This window comes from Oncorhynchus clarkii, chromosome 27 (assembly GCF_045791955.1).
Source record: "Oncorhynchus clarkii lewisi isolate Uvic-CL-2024 chromosome 27, UVic_Ocla_1.0, whole genome shotgun sequence".
Lineage (NCBI taxonomy): Eukaryota > Metazoa > Chordata > Actinopteri > Salmoniformes > Salmonidae > Oncorhynchus > Oncorhynchus clarkii.
The window spans coordinates 15,772,126-15,791,455 of record NC_092173.1 but is presented as its reverse complement, the minus strand read 5'-3'; the positions used below and the strand labels follow the sequence as shown (position 1 = coordinate 15,791,455).

The 19,330-nt window shown below is 46.5% G+C and overlaps 1 protein-coding gene across 1 annotated transcript in view; it reads left to right on the top strand.

Annotated features, from left to right (window-relative positions):
• Positions 1–19,330, top strand: part of LOC139385439 (neurobeachin-like) — a 346,644-nt gene that overhangs the window by 272,325 nt on the left and 54,989 nt on the right. Inside the window, exons 45-48 of the mRNA XM_071130488.1 lie at positions 2,990–3,107; positions 3,342–3,444; positions 5,384–5,499; positions 9,605–9,717. Of these exons, the coding sequence (XP_070986589.1) occupies positions 2,990–3,107; positions 3,342–3,444; positions 5,384–5,499; positions 9,605–9,717 (450 nt within the window). The remainder of the gene's footprint in view (positions 1–2,989; positions 3,108–3,341; positions 3,445–5,383; positions 5,500–9,604; positions 9,718–19,330) is intronic.

Here is a 19,330-nt window from a genome sequence, read left to right as displayed (position 1 = left end):
ATGAGCATTAGCATTGGACCTAACCTCCCCAGCCCAACATCTCACTCTGCCTCCCTCCCTCGTTCCCCCCTGGACTGTCAGTCAGGCTCGAGCTACATCTCCTCTCTGTGTGTTGTGTTTCGGCTGTTCTCTCTCGCACACCTCCCTGGCTGGTTCTCTTGTCTCTGTCTGTGTCCAGCTACACTGATAAGATGGGAATGTGTGTGATTGTAACCTGGGGAGACTAGGCCGCCCCAAGGGCTCAGACAGTGTTGGACGAGGAAGGAGGGAGGAAGGGGGGAGGAGGGAGGGAGGTGTGTTAGGGGGATCATTCTCACCTGTCACGAAGGCCTCTCTTGATCTCCCTCGGTAGACCTGCTGTCCTAGAGGTGCTGCACACTAATGATCCCCCTCTCCTCATCCCCCTCTCCTCTCCTCTCTTTTGCTCACCCCCATACTTTCCTCTTTCCTCTCCTCTCCTCTCTCACCCTCTTCATTCTTCTTCCCTCACCTCTCCTCTCCTCTCCTCTTCCTCCCTCTCCTTTCCTCTTCTCTCTCCTCTCCTCTCTAACCCTCTCCTTCCCTCTTTCCTCTCCTCTCTAACCCTCTCCTTTATTCTTCCCACTCCTCTCCTCTGCTCTCTCATCCTCTCCTTTCCTCTTCCCTCTCCTCTCCTCTCTCACACTCTCCTTTCCTCTTCCCGCACCTCTCCTCTCCTCTTCCTCCCTCTCCTTTCCTCTTCTCTCTCCTCTCCTCTCTCACCCTCTCCTTTCCTCTTCTCTCTCCTCTCCTCTCCTCTCTCACCCTCTCCTTTCCTCTTCCCTCTCCTCTCCTCTCTCACCCTCTCCTTTTACTCTTCCCGCACCTCTCCTCTCCTCTCCTCTTCCTCCCCCTTCTTTCCTCTTCTCTCTCCTCTCCTTTCATCTGCTCTCTCACCCTCTCCTTCCCTCTCCTCTCCTCTCTAACCCTCTCCTTTCTCCTTCCCTCTCCTCTCCTCTCCTTCCCTCTCCTCTCCTCTCTAACCCTCTCCTTTCTTCTTCACCTCTCCTCTCTTCTGCTCTCTCATCCTCTCCTTTCCTCTTTCCTATCCTCTCCTCTCTCATCCTCTCCTTTCTCCTGCCCTCTCTCATCCTCTCCTTTCTTCTTCCCTCTCTCATCCTGTCCTTTCTCCTCTCCTCTCCTCTCCTCTCCTCTCCTCTTCCCTCTCCTCTCTCACCCTCTCCTTTCCTCTTCTCTCTCCTCTCCTCTCCTCTTCCTCCCTCTCCTTTCCTCTCTAACCCTCTCCTTTCCTCTTCTCTCTCCTCTCCTCTCTTCTCTAACCCTCTCCTTTCCTCTTCTCTTCCATCTCCTCTCCTCTCTCACCCTCTCCTTTTACTCTTCCCGCACCTCTCCTCTCCTCTTCCTCCCCCTCCTTTCCTCTTCTCTCTCCTCTCCTTTCATCTCCTCTCTCACCCTTTCCTTCCCTCTCCTCTCCTCTCTAACCCTCTCCTTTCTTCTTCCCTCTCCTCTCCTCTGCTCTGCTCTCTCACCCTCTCCTTCCCTCTCATCTCCTCTCTAACCCTCTCCTTTCTCCTTCCCTCTCCTCTCCTCTCTAACCCTCTCCTTTCTTCTTCCCTCTCCTCCCTTTCTTCTTCCCTCTCTCATCCTGTCCTTTCTCCTCTCCTCTCCTCTCCTCTCCTCTCCCTCCCTCTCCTTTTCCCTCTCCTCTCTAACTCTCTCCTTTCTTCTTCCCTCTCCTCTCCTCTCCTCTGCTCTCTCATCCTCTCCTTTCCTCTTCCCTCTCTCATCCTCTCCTTTCTTCTTCCCTCTCTCATCCTGTCCTGTCTCCTCTCCTCTCCCCTCTCTCATCCTGTCCTTTCTCCTCTCATCTCCTCTCCTCTCCTTTCCTCTCCTATCCTCTCCTCTCTCACCCTCTCCTTTCCTCTTCCCGCACCTCTCCTCTCCTCTCCTCTCTCACCCTCTCCTTTCCTCTTCCCGCACCTCTCCTCTCCTCTTCCCTCTCCTCTCTCACCCTCTCCTCTCCCCTCCTCTCCTCTCCTCTCCTCTCCTCTCCTCTCCTCTCCTCTCCTCTTCCCTCTACTCTCTCACCCTCTTCTCTGCTCTCTTCTTCCCTCTCTCACCCTCTCCTTTATTCTTCCCTCTCCTTCCCTCTTTCCTCTCCTCTCTAACCCTCTCCTTTATTCTTCCCTCTCCTTTCCTCTGCTGTCTCATCCTCTCCTTTCCTCTTCCCTCTCCTCTCCTCTCTCACACTCTCCTTTCCTCCCGCACCTCTCCTCTCCTCTTCCTCCCTCTCCTCTCCTCTCTCATCCTCTCCTTTCCTCTTCCCTCTCCTTTCCTCTTTCCGCTCCTCTCCTCTCCTCTTCCCTCTCCTCTCCTCTGCTCTCTCATCCTCTCCTTTCCTCTTCCCTCTCTCATCCTCTCCTTTCTTCTTCCCTCTCTCATCCTGTCCTGTCTCCTCTTTCTCCCTCTCCTTTCCTATTCCCTCTCCTCTGCTCTCTCATCCTCTCCTTTCCTCTTCCCTCTCCTCTCTCATCCTCTCTTTTCTTCTTCCCACTCTCATCCTCTCCTTTCTTCTTCCCTCTCTCATCCTGTCCTTTCTCCTCTCTCCTCTCCTCTCCTCTCCTCTCCTCTCCTCTCCTCTCCTCTCCTCTCCTCTCCTCTCTTCTTCCCTCTCATCTCTCATCCTCTCTTCTTCCCTCTCCTCTCATCTCTAATCCTCTCCTTTCCTCTTCCCTCTCCTCTCTCACCCTCTCTTCTCCTTGTGTTGGTGTTGATGGGTTTTTTTACACCCTGGTTGTGGGTTGCAGACCATCTGAAATAGGTGTTAAAGACACAGAGGTGAATCTGGAGTGGGAAATATAATATTTAGAGACAATATAAGTTTACAACCTTGCTGCAACATAGCACCTCTTCTGTGTTTGTCACAATGTAAAACCTTTGTGTGGTCTCTTTCCCCTCATGTTCCTTTCCTCCTCCTCCCCCCCCCCCTCTTTTCCTCTCCTCTCTGCAGGTTCTGGCATACTCAGAGGGTCTGCATGGTAAATGGATGTTCAGTGAGATCAGAGCGGTCTTCTCCAGGCGATACCTGCTCCAGAACACTGGCCTGGAGATCTTCATGGCCAACAGGAGTAAGCATCACACACACTCACTACGTCCCAAATGGCACTCTATTCCCTATATTGTGCACTACTTTGGAGCAGAGCCCGTATTGCACTACATAGAGAATAGGGTGCCATTTTGGACACAGCCACACTCTTCTCTTATATGTGTCCTGTTTGCATTCTGATGATGATATGTAATAAACTGCTTCTCTTAACCACTTTAACATAGAATGAATACAGTTTTGTTATCTCTCCTCCCAGCGTCAGTGATGTTTAACTTCCCAGACCAAGCCACAGTGAAGAAGGTGGTCTACAGTCTACCCAGGGTCGGAGTAGGAACCAGCTATGGCCTACCACAAGCCAGGTAAACCATACACCTATATTCACACGCATACACACACACACACACCTACATTCACACGCAAACACACACACACACACACACACAAACACACACACACACACACACACACACACACACACACACACACACACACACACACACACACACACACACACCTACATTCGCACACAAACACACACACACCTACATTCGCACGCAAACACACACACACACCTACATTCACACGCAAACACACACACACACCTACATTCACACGCAAACACACACACACACACACACACCTACATTCACACGCAAACACACACACACACACCTACATTCACACGCAAACACACACACACCTACATTCACACGCAAACACACACACACCTACATTCACACGCAAACGCACACACACACACCTATATTCACACGCAAACACACACACACACACCTATATTCACACGCAAACACACACACACACTTACATTCACACGCAAACACACACCTACATTCACACGCATACACACACACACCTACATTCACACGCAAACACACACACCTACATTCACACGCAAACACACACACACACATTTACATCTTTTAGTTCATGAAACATTTTGTTTGGTCTTTGCAATTCCTCATCTATCTTACTAGCTCCAGAGTAGTATTGTGTAATGCAATGTGTCCAATTTATTTTCAGGGTGTGTATTGTTAGTCTCCCCACATAACCCCTTTGTGTGGTGGAGTGTGGAGCCGGCCCTGGCCGCAGCTGACCCTGCCTGCAGCAGAGACATTCTAAATCCCATTGCTCCTGTCATTGGAGTGAGTGGTCATTGACCCTGACTGAACTGATCTAATTCTCTAAGTGAAGTCTATAGCACAGAACTGCAACCTGCCTGCATTTCTGACCACTGACCACACAGTAAAATACACAGAAGGAGACGGACGACAGTCCCTTCACCTTACCTACACTCTGTCATTAATTACCACAAAACACACATCTATTGTTAGCTATCAGTTAGCTATTGACTGGCTAGTGTTAGCTATCTGCTGTTAGCTAGTGTTATCTGTCAGCTAGTGTTAGCAATCTGCTAGTGTTAGCAATCTGCTAGTGTTAGCTATTGGCTAGTGTTAGCTAGTATTGTTAGCTATTCTAGTGTTAGTTATCAGTCAGTTAACTAGTGTTAGCTATTTTTATTTTATTTTACCTTTATTTAACTAGGCAAGTCAGTTAAGAACAAATTCTTATTTTCAATGACGGCCTAGGAACAGTGGGTTAACTGCCTGTTCAGGGGCAGAACGACAGATTTGTACCTTGTCAGCTCGGGGGTTTGAACTTGCAACCTTCCGGTTACTAGTCCAACTCTCTAACCACTAGGCTACTGTTTACAGGCTAAGCTGCCTTCATTACCATGAGTTCACAGGCCTCTGTCTCCTGACAGTTGTCCTTGAAACCCCAGGGTCCGGTATAGTGTTAGCAATTGGTGTTAGCTATTGATTGGCTAGTAGTTTTAGCTATTATTAGCTATTGTTTGCCAGACTATGGTCTGGCCTATAACTTGACATTAAGACTGTGAGAGGTTTTTCAGAAACAGCCTCCATCCAACTCTTGACTCTCACCATGTGTTGAGTTGAAGTCACATCAAGGCCTGCAGGACTCTGACACTTTGGTCATGGCAGTAGAATGCTCCAGTTTCACATGCGGATGAAGTTGTCACACTGTGCCAGTGTGTGGTGCTCTGAGCTCTGACTGAATGATTGCCTTTCTGGGAGTGTTGGTCTTTAGTTGGCCAATGTCTGTCTGGTTGTACACTTTGGTTTCTTGAGTACACTTTCAAACCCCTTGCATAAACCTCATTGGTTTGAATGAGCCCTGTTCAAAAGTAGTGCACTACATAGGGAAAAGGGTGGCATTTTGAATACAACCTAAGGTTTTTCTTCCTCTGTTGTTGTGCAGGCGTATCTCCTTGGCGACGCCCCGGCAGCTCTTCAAGTCGTCCAACATGACCCAGCGCTGGCAGAGGAGGGAGATCTCCAACTTCGAGTACCTCATGTTCCTCAACACCGTCGCAGGTCAGCATCCCTTCTCCTCCCTTTTTCCTCCTCTCTCCTTTCTCAGTCTCCTCCTCTCTCCTCTTTTCCCTCCTCTCCCTTTCTCCCTCTCTCCTATGCCCTCTCCCCCTCATCTTGGAGGGATCCATGTTGTTGTGTTGAGCAGATGAATGTAGTGTACGTTGTTGTTGACTGTTAAAACACGCCATTCAGGGCCTACAGGTAAGTTGTCTTTGTTTAAGGAGTAGGATGCTCTGTTCAGTGTTCAGTTCACTCGTAAGCAGTAATACTGTTCTTACTGTAGGTAGCCTACACTTCACTGTTCATGTGGAGGAATAGGACTTTTATTTGAAGAAAGAAAAGAAGGAAAATGGAAGCAAGATCACACATCCTCCAGGATAATTAGGGGTTGTGTGTGTGTGTGTGTGCACACGTCTTTGTCGCCTCTCTGATCTGAACTGTGACTAACTGGAAAACGAGAGCGCCTGGCGCACCACTCCTCTCTGTGGGGTGTCACATCCCTCGCTCCCTCGCTCGCTGCAGAGTCATGCATATTTATATTTATCTGTGGCGTGAGTTCGATACATTATTGTCATCTAATTAGATGTACGGCAGACAGAAAAACATGGTGGAAATTCATTAAAAATGTGTGGTAATGACCTGAGCTGCCAAAAGTGTCAGGGAGGTGAGGTGGAAGACAGGAGGGGGATGGAGGGAAGAGAAGAAGGAGAGGAGGGGTGGTGGAGGAGAGGAAGAGAGGTGTTAACGTGCAGCCAGTGCTCTTCTAATTAAACACTATTCTACTGGTATTAACATTCTGACACTTCAGAGTGTGTGTATCATCCTGACACGTCAGAACAAGCTGGAACTCTACCCACAATGCACCACACCACCACCCTTGTCTCCCCCCTGCACCCTCACACCCACCTCACCCCCTCACCTCTGTTTTTCCCTACACATCTACCCACACCACACCACACTGCCATCCCTATCTACCTCCCACACTCTTACACCCTCACTCCTGTCTCATCCATACACCCTCACATACAGGACCCCCCTCTCCCTCTTACACCCTCACCGAAGAACAGGAACAGGCTACAGCAGAGTTAAATCTACTCACACCGTTATCTCCCCAAGCGAATGCCTAGGCTTAAGCTCAGTGTGCTAATGCAGTCTTGTGACGTGCAGGACACTTGGGTACGAACCCAGTCTGTTACAGCAGCTCTGGGAATGAACGGTGTGCATGTGTGTGATTTTAGATCTGTAACATCCATAACACCTTGCTCTTACCCTAACCCACTACCATATTGTGTCATCATTTTCATCATTTACATTTTGGTCATTTAGCAGAATCTCAGAGTGCCTTAACCACTCTAACCCAAACCCAGCATCATAATGTACCATTCACAACACCCAGATCTAACCCTAATGATTGTCTATACATCACAGCAGCAGCAGAACCACCCTTCCATTAAACTACATTAAACACTCAGCAGCCATCTTATTTGCTGTGGGAACTTCTGTGTACTAATCTAGAACATTATCATTTGCATTTTTAACATCCCTATTTGTGTATGACGTGTTTCTGTCAGAGGAAGTAAGGGTAGCCCCCAGGGACACACAGAGCCGAGAGGTTGGGGACAGAGCAGAGCAATGCAGAGTAGAGCAGGGAAGCTAGAAGATTGGGAGTTTGAGAGGTTATAGGAGGCTGTTACGTTGGGGACAGAGCAGAACATTGCAGAGTAGAGCAGAGAGGCTAGTCTGAGAGGTTGGGAGGGGTTTGGGAGACTAGGGGGTTGGGAGGTCGGGAGGCTAGGCGGTTGGGAGGATGAGAGGCGAGGGGCTGGGAGGATGGGAGGCTAGGGGGCTGGGAGGATGGGAGGCTGGTAGATTTAGGCTTGGATGTGTTTCAGGAAGCAGAGTGCTGCTGTGTGACTGATGGCTCTGTAAAGATGAAATAGCTGTAGCATTATCTTTGTTGCAGCCTCAGGTCAAGCCTCATCTTTCACTGAGGTACAGTGTGTGTGTGTGTGTGTGTGTGTGTGTGTACATGTTTTGTGTGTGACACCATAGTGTTGTTAGAAGAAAAATGTATTGCTGTTTAAACTCTAAACCGTCAGCTTGGAGTGCAGCATGGAAACTTCTCTGTCTACAAACCAAACAAAACTCACTTCAAACCAAACACCTATCACACTGCTGCACATCATCTCACACTAAACTAAAGAAAAGGGTTTTGAATGTCTATCTTGCAGTACCTTGGATTCAATTGAAATGTGTGATTTAATGCATAATTTGATTAAAATAGGTTTAGTTTATTAAAACGATTGTGTCAGTGCTGATAGTGGTCTCCTGTCCTGTTTGACTGGCTGTTGTGGGTTTGCTGCTAGTTTGTAATAATGCTTTATAATAAGTTGTTGATATCACACCATCACACCCATAGCTCTGTTCTCTGATTGGACCGGCTCACAATAGTGCATTCTGATTGGACCAGCTCATAACAGTGTCTTCTGATTGGACCAGTCCATAGCAGTGTAAATTAGAGAGGACTTGTGGCGACATGGAATGTTGAGGAACTCCTCATGGTTCTCATGGCTGAGTTAGGGTTCCATCTGAAATCCCACTGAAGGGGAAAACTAAGCTCTCACATCTGCATGTGGGCACTGCCATGGCTGAAGTATCCATGGTAACCACCACAGGATGTCCAATCAGGAGGCTAGCCTGGTGGTGTTCTATGAGGCGTGCTCAACGACAACACGGTGACTAGGAGAACAGTTCTATATCTCTGTAATTACATACACCACAGACTACATATAGACACTACACACACCACACACACTACATACAGTATACACACTACACACACACACACTTCATATATACCACGTCAGGAGACCCCTTCGCTCCTAACCATGGGCTTATACTCCCTCTCCGGCCTCTAGGTCATCAGGCTGCTGATTATCCTGCACGCTTGTCACCATCGTCTCGCGCACCTGCGCCTCATGACACTCACCTGGACTCCATCACCTCCTTGATTATCTTCCCTATATCTGTCACTCCCCCTGGTTCTTTCCTCAGGTGTTATTGACTCTGTTTTCATGTCGGTGCGTTGTTTGTGTTTCATGTTCACTGTTTTGTTTATTTATTAAAACACTCACTCCCTGAACTTGCTTCCCGACTCTCAACGCAGACGTTACATTGAGTCATTTGCGGGGTCGTGGAGGGGAGATGCTGCACATGTCAAGAAAGTTTTAGTTTTGTTCAATCAGTAGCACACATCATCTCAATTTCTCATGTGTTTGTGTGTGTCTTTGTGGTTTTTGTGGTGTGTATATTTTTTGACACCTGCCAGGTTAAAAATGACCCTAAGACAATCTTTGTACCCTGGTGGTGTACAGCTTTCATGGAAATATGAACAAAGGGAATGTTTCACTTTTTCTAATGTTGGGGTCACTCTAGGAAAAGTCATCAAATTTCAAGTTGAAAAAATATAATTGTGTCTTTTTATTGTTTCAGCTTTAGGCCTATATATCACGGTCGCCATGCATATGAACTATCAGGTTATAGAGCAAACAACACTATTATCACAACACAGGTTGTAATATGGCTTTTTCTCCCCTGGCTTGGCTTCCCCAGTGAATTTACCCATGCACTGCTACTGCCCTGAGTACAGATCACAAAAATCTCCCCCACCACACAAGCCCGAGGGGGTGCAAGACCGGACAGGAAGATAAAAAAAAAGCCTGGAACGACGTGATGCACCCCTCTTAGGGAGGGCATGGGAGAGCACTAGCCAGTGACTCAGCCCCTGTAATAGGGTCAGAGGCACACACACACTAAGGCCTCCACACAGAGAGCAGACTGAGGACTATATTAGTGGCTGTGTCGTCCTCCTAGACAGGACGTTACTCTGTCAGAAACAGGAAGCTGACCTGAGAAGAGTCTGATGGAATGCTCTGATGGAATGTTGCATGCTGGGTCACCAAAGTAACCTAAGCCTTGTGTGTACCCCACAGTTCTCCCCTGTATCCCGCAGATCTCATCCCTCACACATCCTCCCCTGCCCCACCTCATCCCCTTATCTAACAGACTTCTGTCTGTCTGTCTGTCTCTGTCTGTCTGTCTGTAGGGAGGACCTACAATGATCTGAACCAGTACGCCGTGTTTCCCTGGGTTCTCACCAACTACGAGTCCGAGGAGCTGGACCTCACCCTGCCGGGCAACTTCAGAGATCTCTCCAAGGTACTGTCATTTTGGGTGGGGGGGGGGGGGGGGGGGATAAGCACAGGAGTGGTGAGGGTCTCAGTCAGCAAGGGAATTTGCAGACATCATAATGCATACATCATGTGCTCAGTCTGAACCCAACGCTGGAATGTAGAGAAGGAACTGATAGTTTAACATCACCGCTGGTCCTAACACTGGAATACCACATATTCACTATAGAAATCACTACATTTGACCTGTCACAATAGGGCTCTGTTCAAAAGTGGTGCATTAAATAGGGAAAAGGGTGCCATTTGGAACGCAAACATAACATCCTAACAGATCCCAAACTTGGAATAGCAGCTTAACTGTCTCTGCTCTGTTTGGTACTGTAGGCACAAACTGAATGTTCAAGTGTCTATGCTCTGTTTGGCATGGTACTGTCCTCGACCATCAACAGTAGGAGAGTTTTTAGTGTCTGTATGATGAGGGCTTCTGGCCCTGTTTAACTTCCTAGCAGCTCTCTCTCTCTCTTTATCTCTTTCTCTCTCTCTATCTCTCTACAACTCACAGACTCACTGACCTGAAAACAATCTCATTCCTGTCTGAGCTTTCCTTCTCTCTCACTCTATCGCTCCCTCCTTACCCCGTTCCCTTTCGCCCTCAAAGTGCCGACTCCCTGACTCTCTCTGAGCTTCATTTTCACAAACGTTTTTTTTTAACCAATTTTCGCCTCAGATCCCAGACAAATATTTGCTAGGGAGGGAGGGAAGCAGAGGGACAAGTAGGGAGGCAGGGAGGAAAGAAGGGGAAAGCAGGGGGGAAGGAGGGAGGCAGGGAGGAAAGCAGGGAGGAAAGCAGGGAGGCAGGGAGGAAAGCAGGGAGGCAGGGAGGAAAGAAGGGGAAAGCAGGGAGGCAGGGAGGAAAGAAGGGGAAAGCAGGGAGGCAGGGAGGAAAGCAGGGAGGCAGGGAGGAAAGCAGTGAGGCAGGGAATAAAGAAGGGGAAAGCAGGGGGGAAGGAGGGGAAAGCAGGGAGGAAAGAAGGGGAAAGCAGGTAGGCAGGGAGGAAAGAAGGGGAAAGCAGGGAGGAAAGAAGGGGAAAGCAGGGAGGCAGGGAAGAAAGCAGGGAGGCAGGGAGGAAAGAAGGGGAAAGCAGGGGGGAAGGAGGGGAAAGTAGGGAGGAAAGAAGGGGAAAGCAGGGAGGCAAGCAGGGAGACAGGGAGGAAAGCAGGGAGGCAGGGAAGAAAGCAGTGAGGCAGGGAGGAAAGAAGGGGAAAGCAGGGGGGAAGGAGGGGAAAGCAGGGAGGCAGGGAGGAAAGCAGGGAGGCAGGGAGGAAAGAAGGGGAAAGCAGGGAGGAAAGCAGGGAGGAAAGCAGGGAGGAAAGCAGGGAGGAAAGCAGGGAGGCAGGGAGGAAAGCAGGGAGGAAAGCAGGGAGGAAAGCAGGGAGGCAGGGAGGAAAGCAGGGAGACAGGGAGGAAAGCAGGGAGGCAGGGAAGAAAGCAGGGAGGCAGGGAGGAAAGAAGGGGAAAGCAGGGGGGAAGGAGGGGAAAGCAGGGGGGAAGGAGGGGAAAGCAGGGGGGGAGGAGGGGAAAGCAGGGGGGGAGGAGGGGAAAGCAGGAAGGGGGGAAGGAGGGTATAGGAAAACAAGAAATAACCACAACTTAAGCACCCTGGTAGGTATGTGTACTGATAATGTCAGTGAATACACTTCCCTCCTAACAGTAGTCTGTAAGGGTAGTCTTCTCTGCACTTGGTTTATACCAGTTTCACCCAGCCAGTCTAGAAAGTCACTGTGTGAAAATTTCTACTCAGCCCTGTTGGAATTGAAAAAGACAACATTTGGTTTGAGTTGTTCAGGTAGGTAGTATAGTGGGTGATCCAGTATAATTCAGTGTTCACTCTGGCAGCAGGTCTACACACACACACACACACACACACACACACACACACACACACGCAGCTTTCCTGTGTCTTCCTGCTGTCGTTTCTGCTCTTGTCACCCTGTGGCGGCTTCAGTCTGTACACAGCCAGGTGGGCCGTGTGTGTGTGTGTGTGTCTGAGAGAGCCCGAGCCCTCTGGCCCGGGGAGACAGTTATGTATTGTAATGTATTCCAGTGACATCCTCCCATGCTGTTTACAGGCTGAGCTGCCTTCATTACCATGAGTTCACAGGCCTCTGTCTCCTGACAGTTGTCCTTGAAACCCCAGGGCTCACACACTCACACGTACACACACACACACACACGTACACACACACACATACTCACACATGTACACACACACACCTCCAACCCCAGGGCTTCTACCTCCAGAGGTACCCGCTAGTAAAGGACTGAACTAGAATGAAGGGGATTGATTTCTCTAATATATAAACAGATTAGATAAAGAGCAGGGGGGGAGTGAGGAAATAGGGAGGAACTCTGAGAGATACAGTAAGTCTTTTGAACAGAGTCATGTAAAACTACCTTACTCTGAAACACAAACATCTTCCTATATAGTGCTCTACTTTTGACCAGGCCCTATAGGGCGCTGGTCGAAACTAGTGCACTATGCTGGGAATACAGTTCCATTTGGGAAGCAGCCATCCAGTGATATTTTGGGTGCCAGTACCAGCAGCCTATGTCCTATAGCTCCTGGATGATATACCACTTAATCCTCTCACACACCTACACACACCTGCACATGCCTGCAATTTACCTGTTGATCAGTCAGCAAGTCATCCGTGTTAAATCCAACTGAACAGAGTGTTCTCTGCCTCAGGGCCGTAGTGGAGCATTCCTACTGTCAGATCACAGGCCTGTGGAGCACACACACACACACACAACCATACACACACACACGCTATTTCAGCGGTACAGTTGTGTGGTGGAGCGGTTCATTAGGCTTTAATGATTATTTCCTGCTGACTGACAGGTGGCTGATGGGAAAGGGAAGCTCATCTCCTCATACCTGTTAGTTGATGGAGTGGAAACGCTGATAATCCTATATGAAGGCATACTGAGCGTGCTCTTCTTAACAATCTAGAGCTTTATCACGGATGTTGTTCTACCTTCTTTTGTGTGTCTCTGAAAGGAAGACACTGACTCTGTAAAAACTTCTCTCAGGGAGGAACAGCCAAAGCTGTGAAGTGACATATGTCACTGCATATGCAGACATATGTACCTGATCTACTTTACCTCATAGCTACTGTTATGAAACGGAGAGGTAGTGGGAGCTTGTTCGTGGTGGTCTTCGGATCTGCAACCTTATGAACCAGAACCCTTCACGTTTTCGATGGCTCCAAGACATCTAGCACCCTTGGAAAAGATGATATATTTACATTTCACATTTTAGTCATTTAGCAGACGCTCTTATCTAGAGCAAACTCTGGCGTTCGCAAGTGCCTTGCTCTACCAAATGAGCCACACAGGACCATATGTGCTTATGAACGCAGGGCAGCTACGCTATTATACTGTGTTTACTATTGTGAAGTTACATTAATTTGCCTTCTCTGCTTAGTTGTTGTAGCAAATCCTATTCATGATTTTAAAAGAGTTAACAAAAGTTGTTGCTGAAAAGTTTGTGTATGTCGTAGCGAATGTTAGGAATGTAGCTAGCTACATAGACAACTCTGGAGATTTAGTTGTGCTAGTCGTGCATCACTGTATCAATGTTTTAAAGATTGCAACTGAACTTCAGAAATCCTATACCATGAGAGAAACCACCCAAATGAAGAACTCTGAAGCACTAGATTGTAGCTGTTCAAGGTGCTTCTTCTGACAATCCCCAGAGAGAAAACAAGTGTGACTCCTCCTGACAGTTCCGCTGCACTGTACCGTGATGTCATTTCCATTTAAATATAAAATGCAGTATGAGTGTCTCCTCGGGAGTTAGCCTAGATATTACCACACGAACTGCAGAACTTTCTCTTTCTCTGTGTTCCACAAACTCGCATGCACACACATGCACATATACACACACCAACACACACGCGCTCCTCTTGGATCCTCCACTTTGGGGTCTCTACTCTCTGCAGTCAGAGAATGATCCTAATTACATGTGATGAGTGGTTTATCTACTGTAGCATGTGACAACCCTATAATCCAACAGCGAGGTTTGATCATGTCTTGTTTTGTGGTGAAGGTAGATATCACTAGGTCTATCACTAGGTCAGGTGTTATTTATGGGAGTGAACTCAGAAGGAGCTAAATGCAGAGCTGTCTTAAGCACTTGTTTTTATTGTCTCCTTATCATGTCCTGTATTTACATAACCACCTGGGAATAGGGAGCTGGTGATTACTAATAGGGAGCTGGTGATTACTAATAGGGAGCTGGTGTGTTAGAGGAAAGGTAGAGAATTTTTTGTTGTTGTCAGTTCTCTACCCCACTAACCAGCCACGGAAGGGGGTCCATATGGCACCCTATTACCTATATAGTGCACAACTTCTGACGAGGACCCTATATCCCTATCTCCCACACAGTATCTATTTTAGCACTTTAGCTTGCTAACATTAGCATAAAAAATTAGCAACATGGTTCCATCAATTAACCTTAAGTAACTTAGATGCTACTAGAATCAACACACTTAACATGCCTGGTTGCTTTAAAGTGTGTTTATGTCAAGAAATCAATGAAATACAACGTTGTAGCAAAGTTAGCTAGGTAGCTAGCTGTCACACATCAACAACAGAGAAGGTCGGAGTATAACCAGAGATGTATGTTGTTTTGTTTGAGTGAACTAGCCAAACATTTTTGTTATCCAAATAGCACCCTATGGACCATGGTCAAAAGTAGTATACTATATAGGGAATAGGGTGCCAGGTTGATGGTGCTGCATGCATGTGAAAGGCTTAGAGCTTTAGAAGGGCCTTATGGTCACTTAAGACCTAACACTATCTACCATGTTAACAGCTTTTTAATGTCTTACTAATGAGCTAGTTTAGCAGGCTAAAGCCCCCATATCTTTTTATAGGCTAAGAGCTGTCTGTGAGGGTGACAGAGGAAGCCGGTAAGATGTAATAGACAAGACACACTATAACCAACATAAGCCATGCGCAGTAAATCACCTTCTGTGTGTTGACGAACGGTGGCAATTCAACATGTAGACAAGTCTGGAAATGAAAAGAAAACGACGGCCGATGTTCTGTGGCGATATGAAGTCCACCTGCTGCTTTTAACCGTTTGTCTGCGCAGTTTTTTCCGTGCTGCTGGGTTTAATGGAAATATTCATATTGACAGTCTCTTTGTATTTGGGGTTCTTAGCTAGCTATCAGACCGCGTTAACTGTGAGACCAAGTTAGCTATGAGACCAAGTTAGCGATGAGATCATAATAGCTGTGAGACCACGTTAGCTGTGAGACCACGTTAGCTATGAGACCACGTTAGCTGTGAGACCATATTAGATTTGAGACCATGTTAGCTATCAGACCATGTTAGCTGTGAGGCCATGTTAGTTATGAGACCGTGTTAGCTGTGAGACTACGTTAGCTATGAGACCATGTTAGCTGTGAGACTATGCTAGCTATGAGACTATGTTACCTGTGGGACCATGTTAGCTGTGAGACCATGTTAGCTGTGAGACCATGTTAGCTGTTGAAACCCAGTCCGTCCTATTAGCTATCTGTGCCGTCCAGCTGCAGCTATGATTGGGCTAAACTGACTGAGACCAGCCTGGTTCCTCCTGGACGTTTAACAACCTGTCTGACTTCCTGTAGCCAACAGCCCAATCACAGCCGGCCCCAGACGCCACAGCCTATTATCACCCCGTAAATCTCAGCAGATCTCAATAAACTTCTCTTCCATTCTCCCTCATCATGCTAACATTGATGTCGACGGTCATTATGTTGGAGAGGAAAGAAAGGAACGTAGGAGGACTCCAGACCAGTTGCTTTGGAGGGAGAGAGTTGAGCGCAAGTCAAACATTCCTACAAATGCCATGTGTTCTGTGCCACATAGAGAGAGGTATGGGCTGTGGGAACATAATGAAGATGACGAGACAGTCTACGCTGCATCTCATTTGGAACACTATTCACTATATATCCAGGGTCCTCTGGTCAAAAGTAGTGCATTATATAGTGAATAAAATTCCATTTGGAAAGCAGATTTTTATGTTGTAACACTTATATAACTCCAGCCATGGGAATTCTGGAGTAACGGCAAGTTACTAATGATTTGATATTAAAGTAATTTTATTATTTGTCATTGGTCTCGCAACTAGCTGCAGCTTGTCTGAATCAAATTAAATGAAATAAAATTTCATTAGTCGCATGCGCCAAATACAACAGGTGTAGTAGACCTTACAGTGAAATGTTTACTTACGAGCCCTTAACCAACAATGCAGTTTAAAAAAAAATATGAGTAAGAATACGGGAAAAAAAGTTATTAAAGAGCAGCAGTAAAATAACAATAGCAAGATTATCTACACGGGGGTACCGGTACAGAGTCAATGTGTGGGGGCAGTTCAGGTAATATGTACATGTAGGCAGAGTTATTAAAGTGACTATGCATCAACGATACCAACAGAGAGTAGCAGCAGTGTAAAAGGGGGGAGGCACTGCAAATAGTCTGGGTAGCACATCATGGCTACAGACATGAGTACTACAGGTCAGTAGTCATTTAGGCAGGTTACCTGTTAAATGGATGGCGAGGGAGAGCTTTGTATGCATCTCTGTGTGTGGAGTGAAGGTGGTCCCTATGTTTTGTTTCCCTCTGGTTGCAAATTAAACATGCTGATAGAAATTTTGTAAGACGGATTTAAATTTCCCTGCATTAAAGCGGAATACAGCTCATTCAGTGCGGTTTTAGTGCAAGCATCAGTCTGTGGTGGTATATAGACAGCTACAACAAGTACAGATGAAAACTCTCTTGGCACAGTTGAAGTCGGAAGTTTACATACACTTATGTTGAAGTCATTAAACTCGTTTCTCAACCACTCCACAAGTTTCTTGTTAACAAACTGTTTTAGCAAGTCGGTTAGAACATCTACTTTGTGCATGACACAAGTCATTTGTTTACAGACAGATTGTCACTTTTCATTCACTGTATCACAATTCCAGTGGGTCAGAAGTTTACATACTGTTGACTGTGCCTTTAAACAGCTTGGAAAACTCCATAAATGATGGCATGGCTTTAGAAGCTTCTGATAGGCAAATTTACATAATTTGTCATTTGGAGGCGTACCTGTAGATGTATTTCAAGGTCTACCTTCAAACTCAGTGCCTCTTTGCTTGACATCATGCGAAAATGAAAAGAAATCAGCCAAGACCATCATTGGGAGCAAACAATAGTACGCAAGTATTAACACCGTGGGACCACACAGCTGTCATACCACTCAGGAAGGAGATGCATTCTGTCTCCTAGAGATGAACGTACTTTGGTACGAAAAGTACAAATCAATCCCAGAACAAAAGCAAAGGACCTTCTGAAGACGGTGGAGGAAACGGGTACAAAAGTATCTATATCCACAGTAAAACGAGTCCTATATCGACATAACCTGAAAGGCCACTCAGCAAGGAAGAAGCCACTGCTATAAAAAAGCCAGACTACGGTTTGCAACTGCACATGGGGACAAAGATTGTACTTTTTGGAGAAATGTTCTCTGGTCTGATGAAACAAAAATAGAACTGTTTGGCCATAATGACCATTGTTATGTTTGGAGGAAAATAGATGGCATCATGAGTAGGGAAAAATATGTGGATATGTTGAAGCAACATCTCAAGACATCAGTCAGGAAGTAAAAGCTTGGTCGCAAATGAGTCTTCCAAATGGACAATGACCCCAAGTAAAAGTCCAAAGTTGTGGCAAAATGGCTTAAGGGCAACAAAGTCAAGGTATTGGGGTGGCCATCACAAAGGCCTGACCTCAATCATATAGAATATTTGTGGGGCAGAACTGAAAAAGCGTGTGCGAGCAAGGAGGCCTACAAACCTGACTCAGTTACACCAGCTGTCAGGAGGAATGGGCCAAAATTCACCCAACTTACTGTGGGAAGCTTGTGGAAGGCTACCCGAAACGTTTGACCCAAGTTAAACTTATTTTTTATTTATTTTTTTACCCCTTTTTCTCCCCAATTTCGTGGTATCCAATCTTGTCTCATCAACTCCTGTACGGGCTCGGGAGAGACGAAGGTTGAAAGCGCCCTTAACCACTGCGCCACCCGGGAGGCCCAAGTTAAACAACTTAAAGGCAATGCTACCAATTACTAATTGAGTGAATGCAAACTTCTGACCCACTGGGAAGGTGATTAAAGAAATAAAAGCTGAAATAAATCATTCTCACTACTATTATTCTGACATTTCACATTCTTAAAATAAAGTGGTGATCCTAACTGACTTAAGACAGGGAACTTTTACTAGGATTAAATGTCAGGAATTGTGAAACTGAGTTTAAATGTATTTTAGCTAAGGTGTATGTAAACTTCTGAGTTCAACTGTAGATACTGTGGACTACAGCTTATCATGAGATACTCTACCTCAGGTGAGCAAAACCTTGAGACTTCCTTAGATATTGTGCACCAGCTGTTATTTATAAACATGCATAGTACGCCGCTGTTCTGTCCTAACGATACAGTGTATAACCAGCCAGCTGGATGTTGATAATGTCGTCGTTCAGCCACAACTCCGTGAAGCATAAGATATTACAGTTTTGAATGACCCATTGGTAGTTTAATTTTCCACGTAGATCATCGATTTTATTTTGCTAGCAGAATGGAAGGAAGTTGTGGTTTATTCAGTCGCCTACGAATCCTCAGAAGGCAGCCCGGCCTCTGGCCCCTTTTTCCCCACTTTCTCTTCACGCAAATGACGGGGATATGGGCCTGTTTCCGGGAAAACAGTATATCATTCACGGACTCATTAAAGGGAAAAAAAGGATTCTGCCAGTCCGTGGTGAGTAACCGCAGTTCTGATGTCCAGAAGTTATTTTCGGGTCATAAGAGATGGTAGCAGCAACATTATGTACAAAATAAGTTACAAAATAAGTTACAAACAATGCTTAGAAAAAAAACACAATTGGTTAAGAATACGTAAAATGTCAGCCTTGTTCTCCTGCGCCATCAAGGGCTTTGTTGGGGTGGAGTTCCCATGATTCCTGTGGTCAATCCAAGATATGGCTGCCTCATGCATAAAACACACACACACACACACCCACTGTATCTTTAGCACTGAGTGTATTAATATTGACTGCCAATGTATCTCCAAGGCCTGCCTGTGGGCCAGGGTGATTGAAAAGACAGAGAAAGCAATTTAACCTCCACTAAATCAATTTTAATAGACTAATTAGATTGCCTTTAAAAACACATGAGAAAGCAAAGGCTTGGGACCCAGAGTGAGTCTCAGTGTCATATTATTGGCGTAGGGCCCATCCCAAATGGCATCCTATTACCTAGAGAGTGTACTACTTTTGCCCAGCGCCCTATGGGCCCTGGTCAAAAGTTGTACTCTATATTGGGAATGGGTTGCTATTTGGGACACAGTGTCGGCAAAGTACAGAGAGGCTGGGATCCAGAATGTAATATTGACTTGGCCTCTGTTCCAGAGTTATGGTGGAAGAATGAAACACTCTATCAAAGGCCAACAGTTGGGTTGTAAAGTCATGTATTTCTTGATTTATCCATTGACCAACTAATTACTGTAATATCAATAGCAGATCTTACTAAACTCCTGGAGGGCTGTG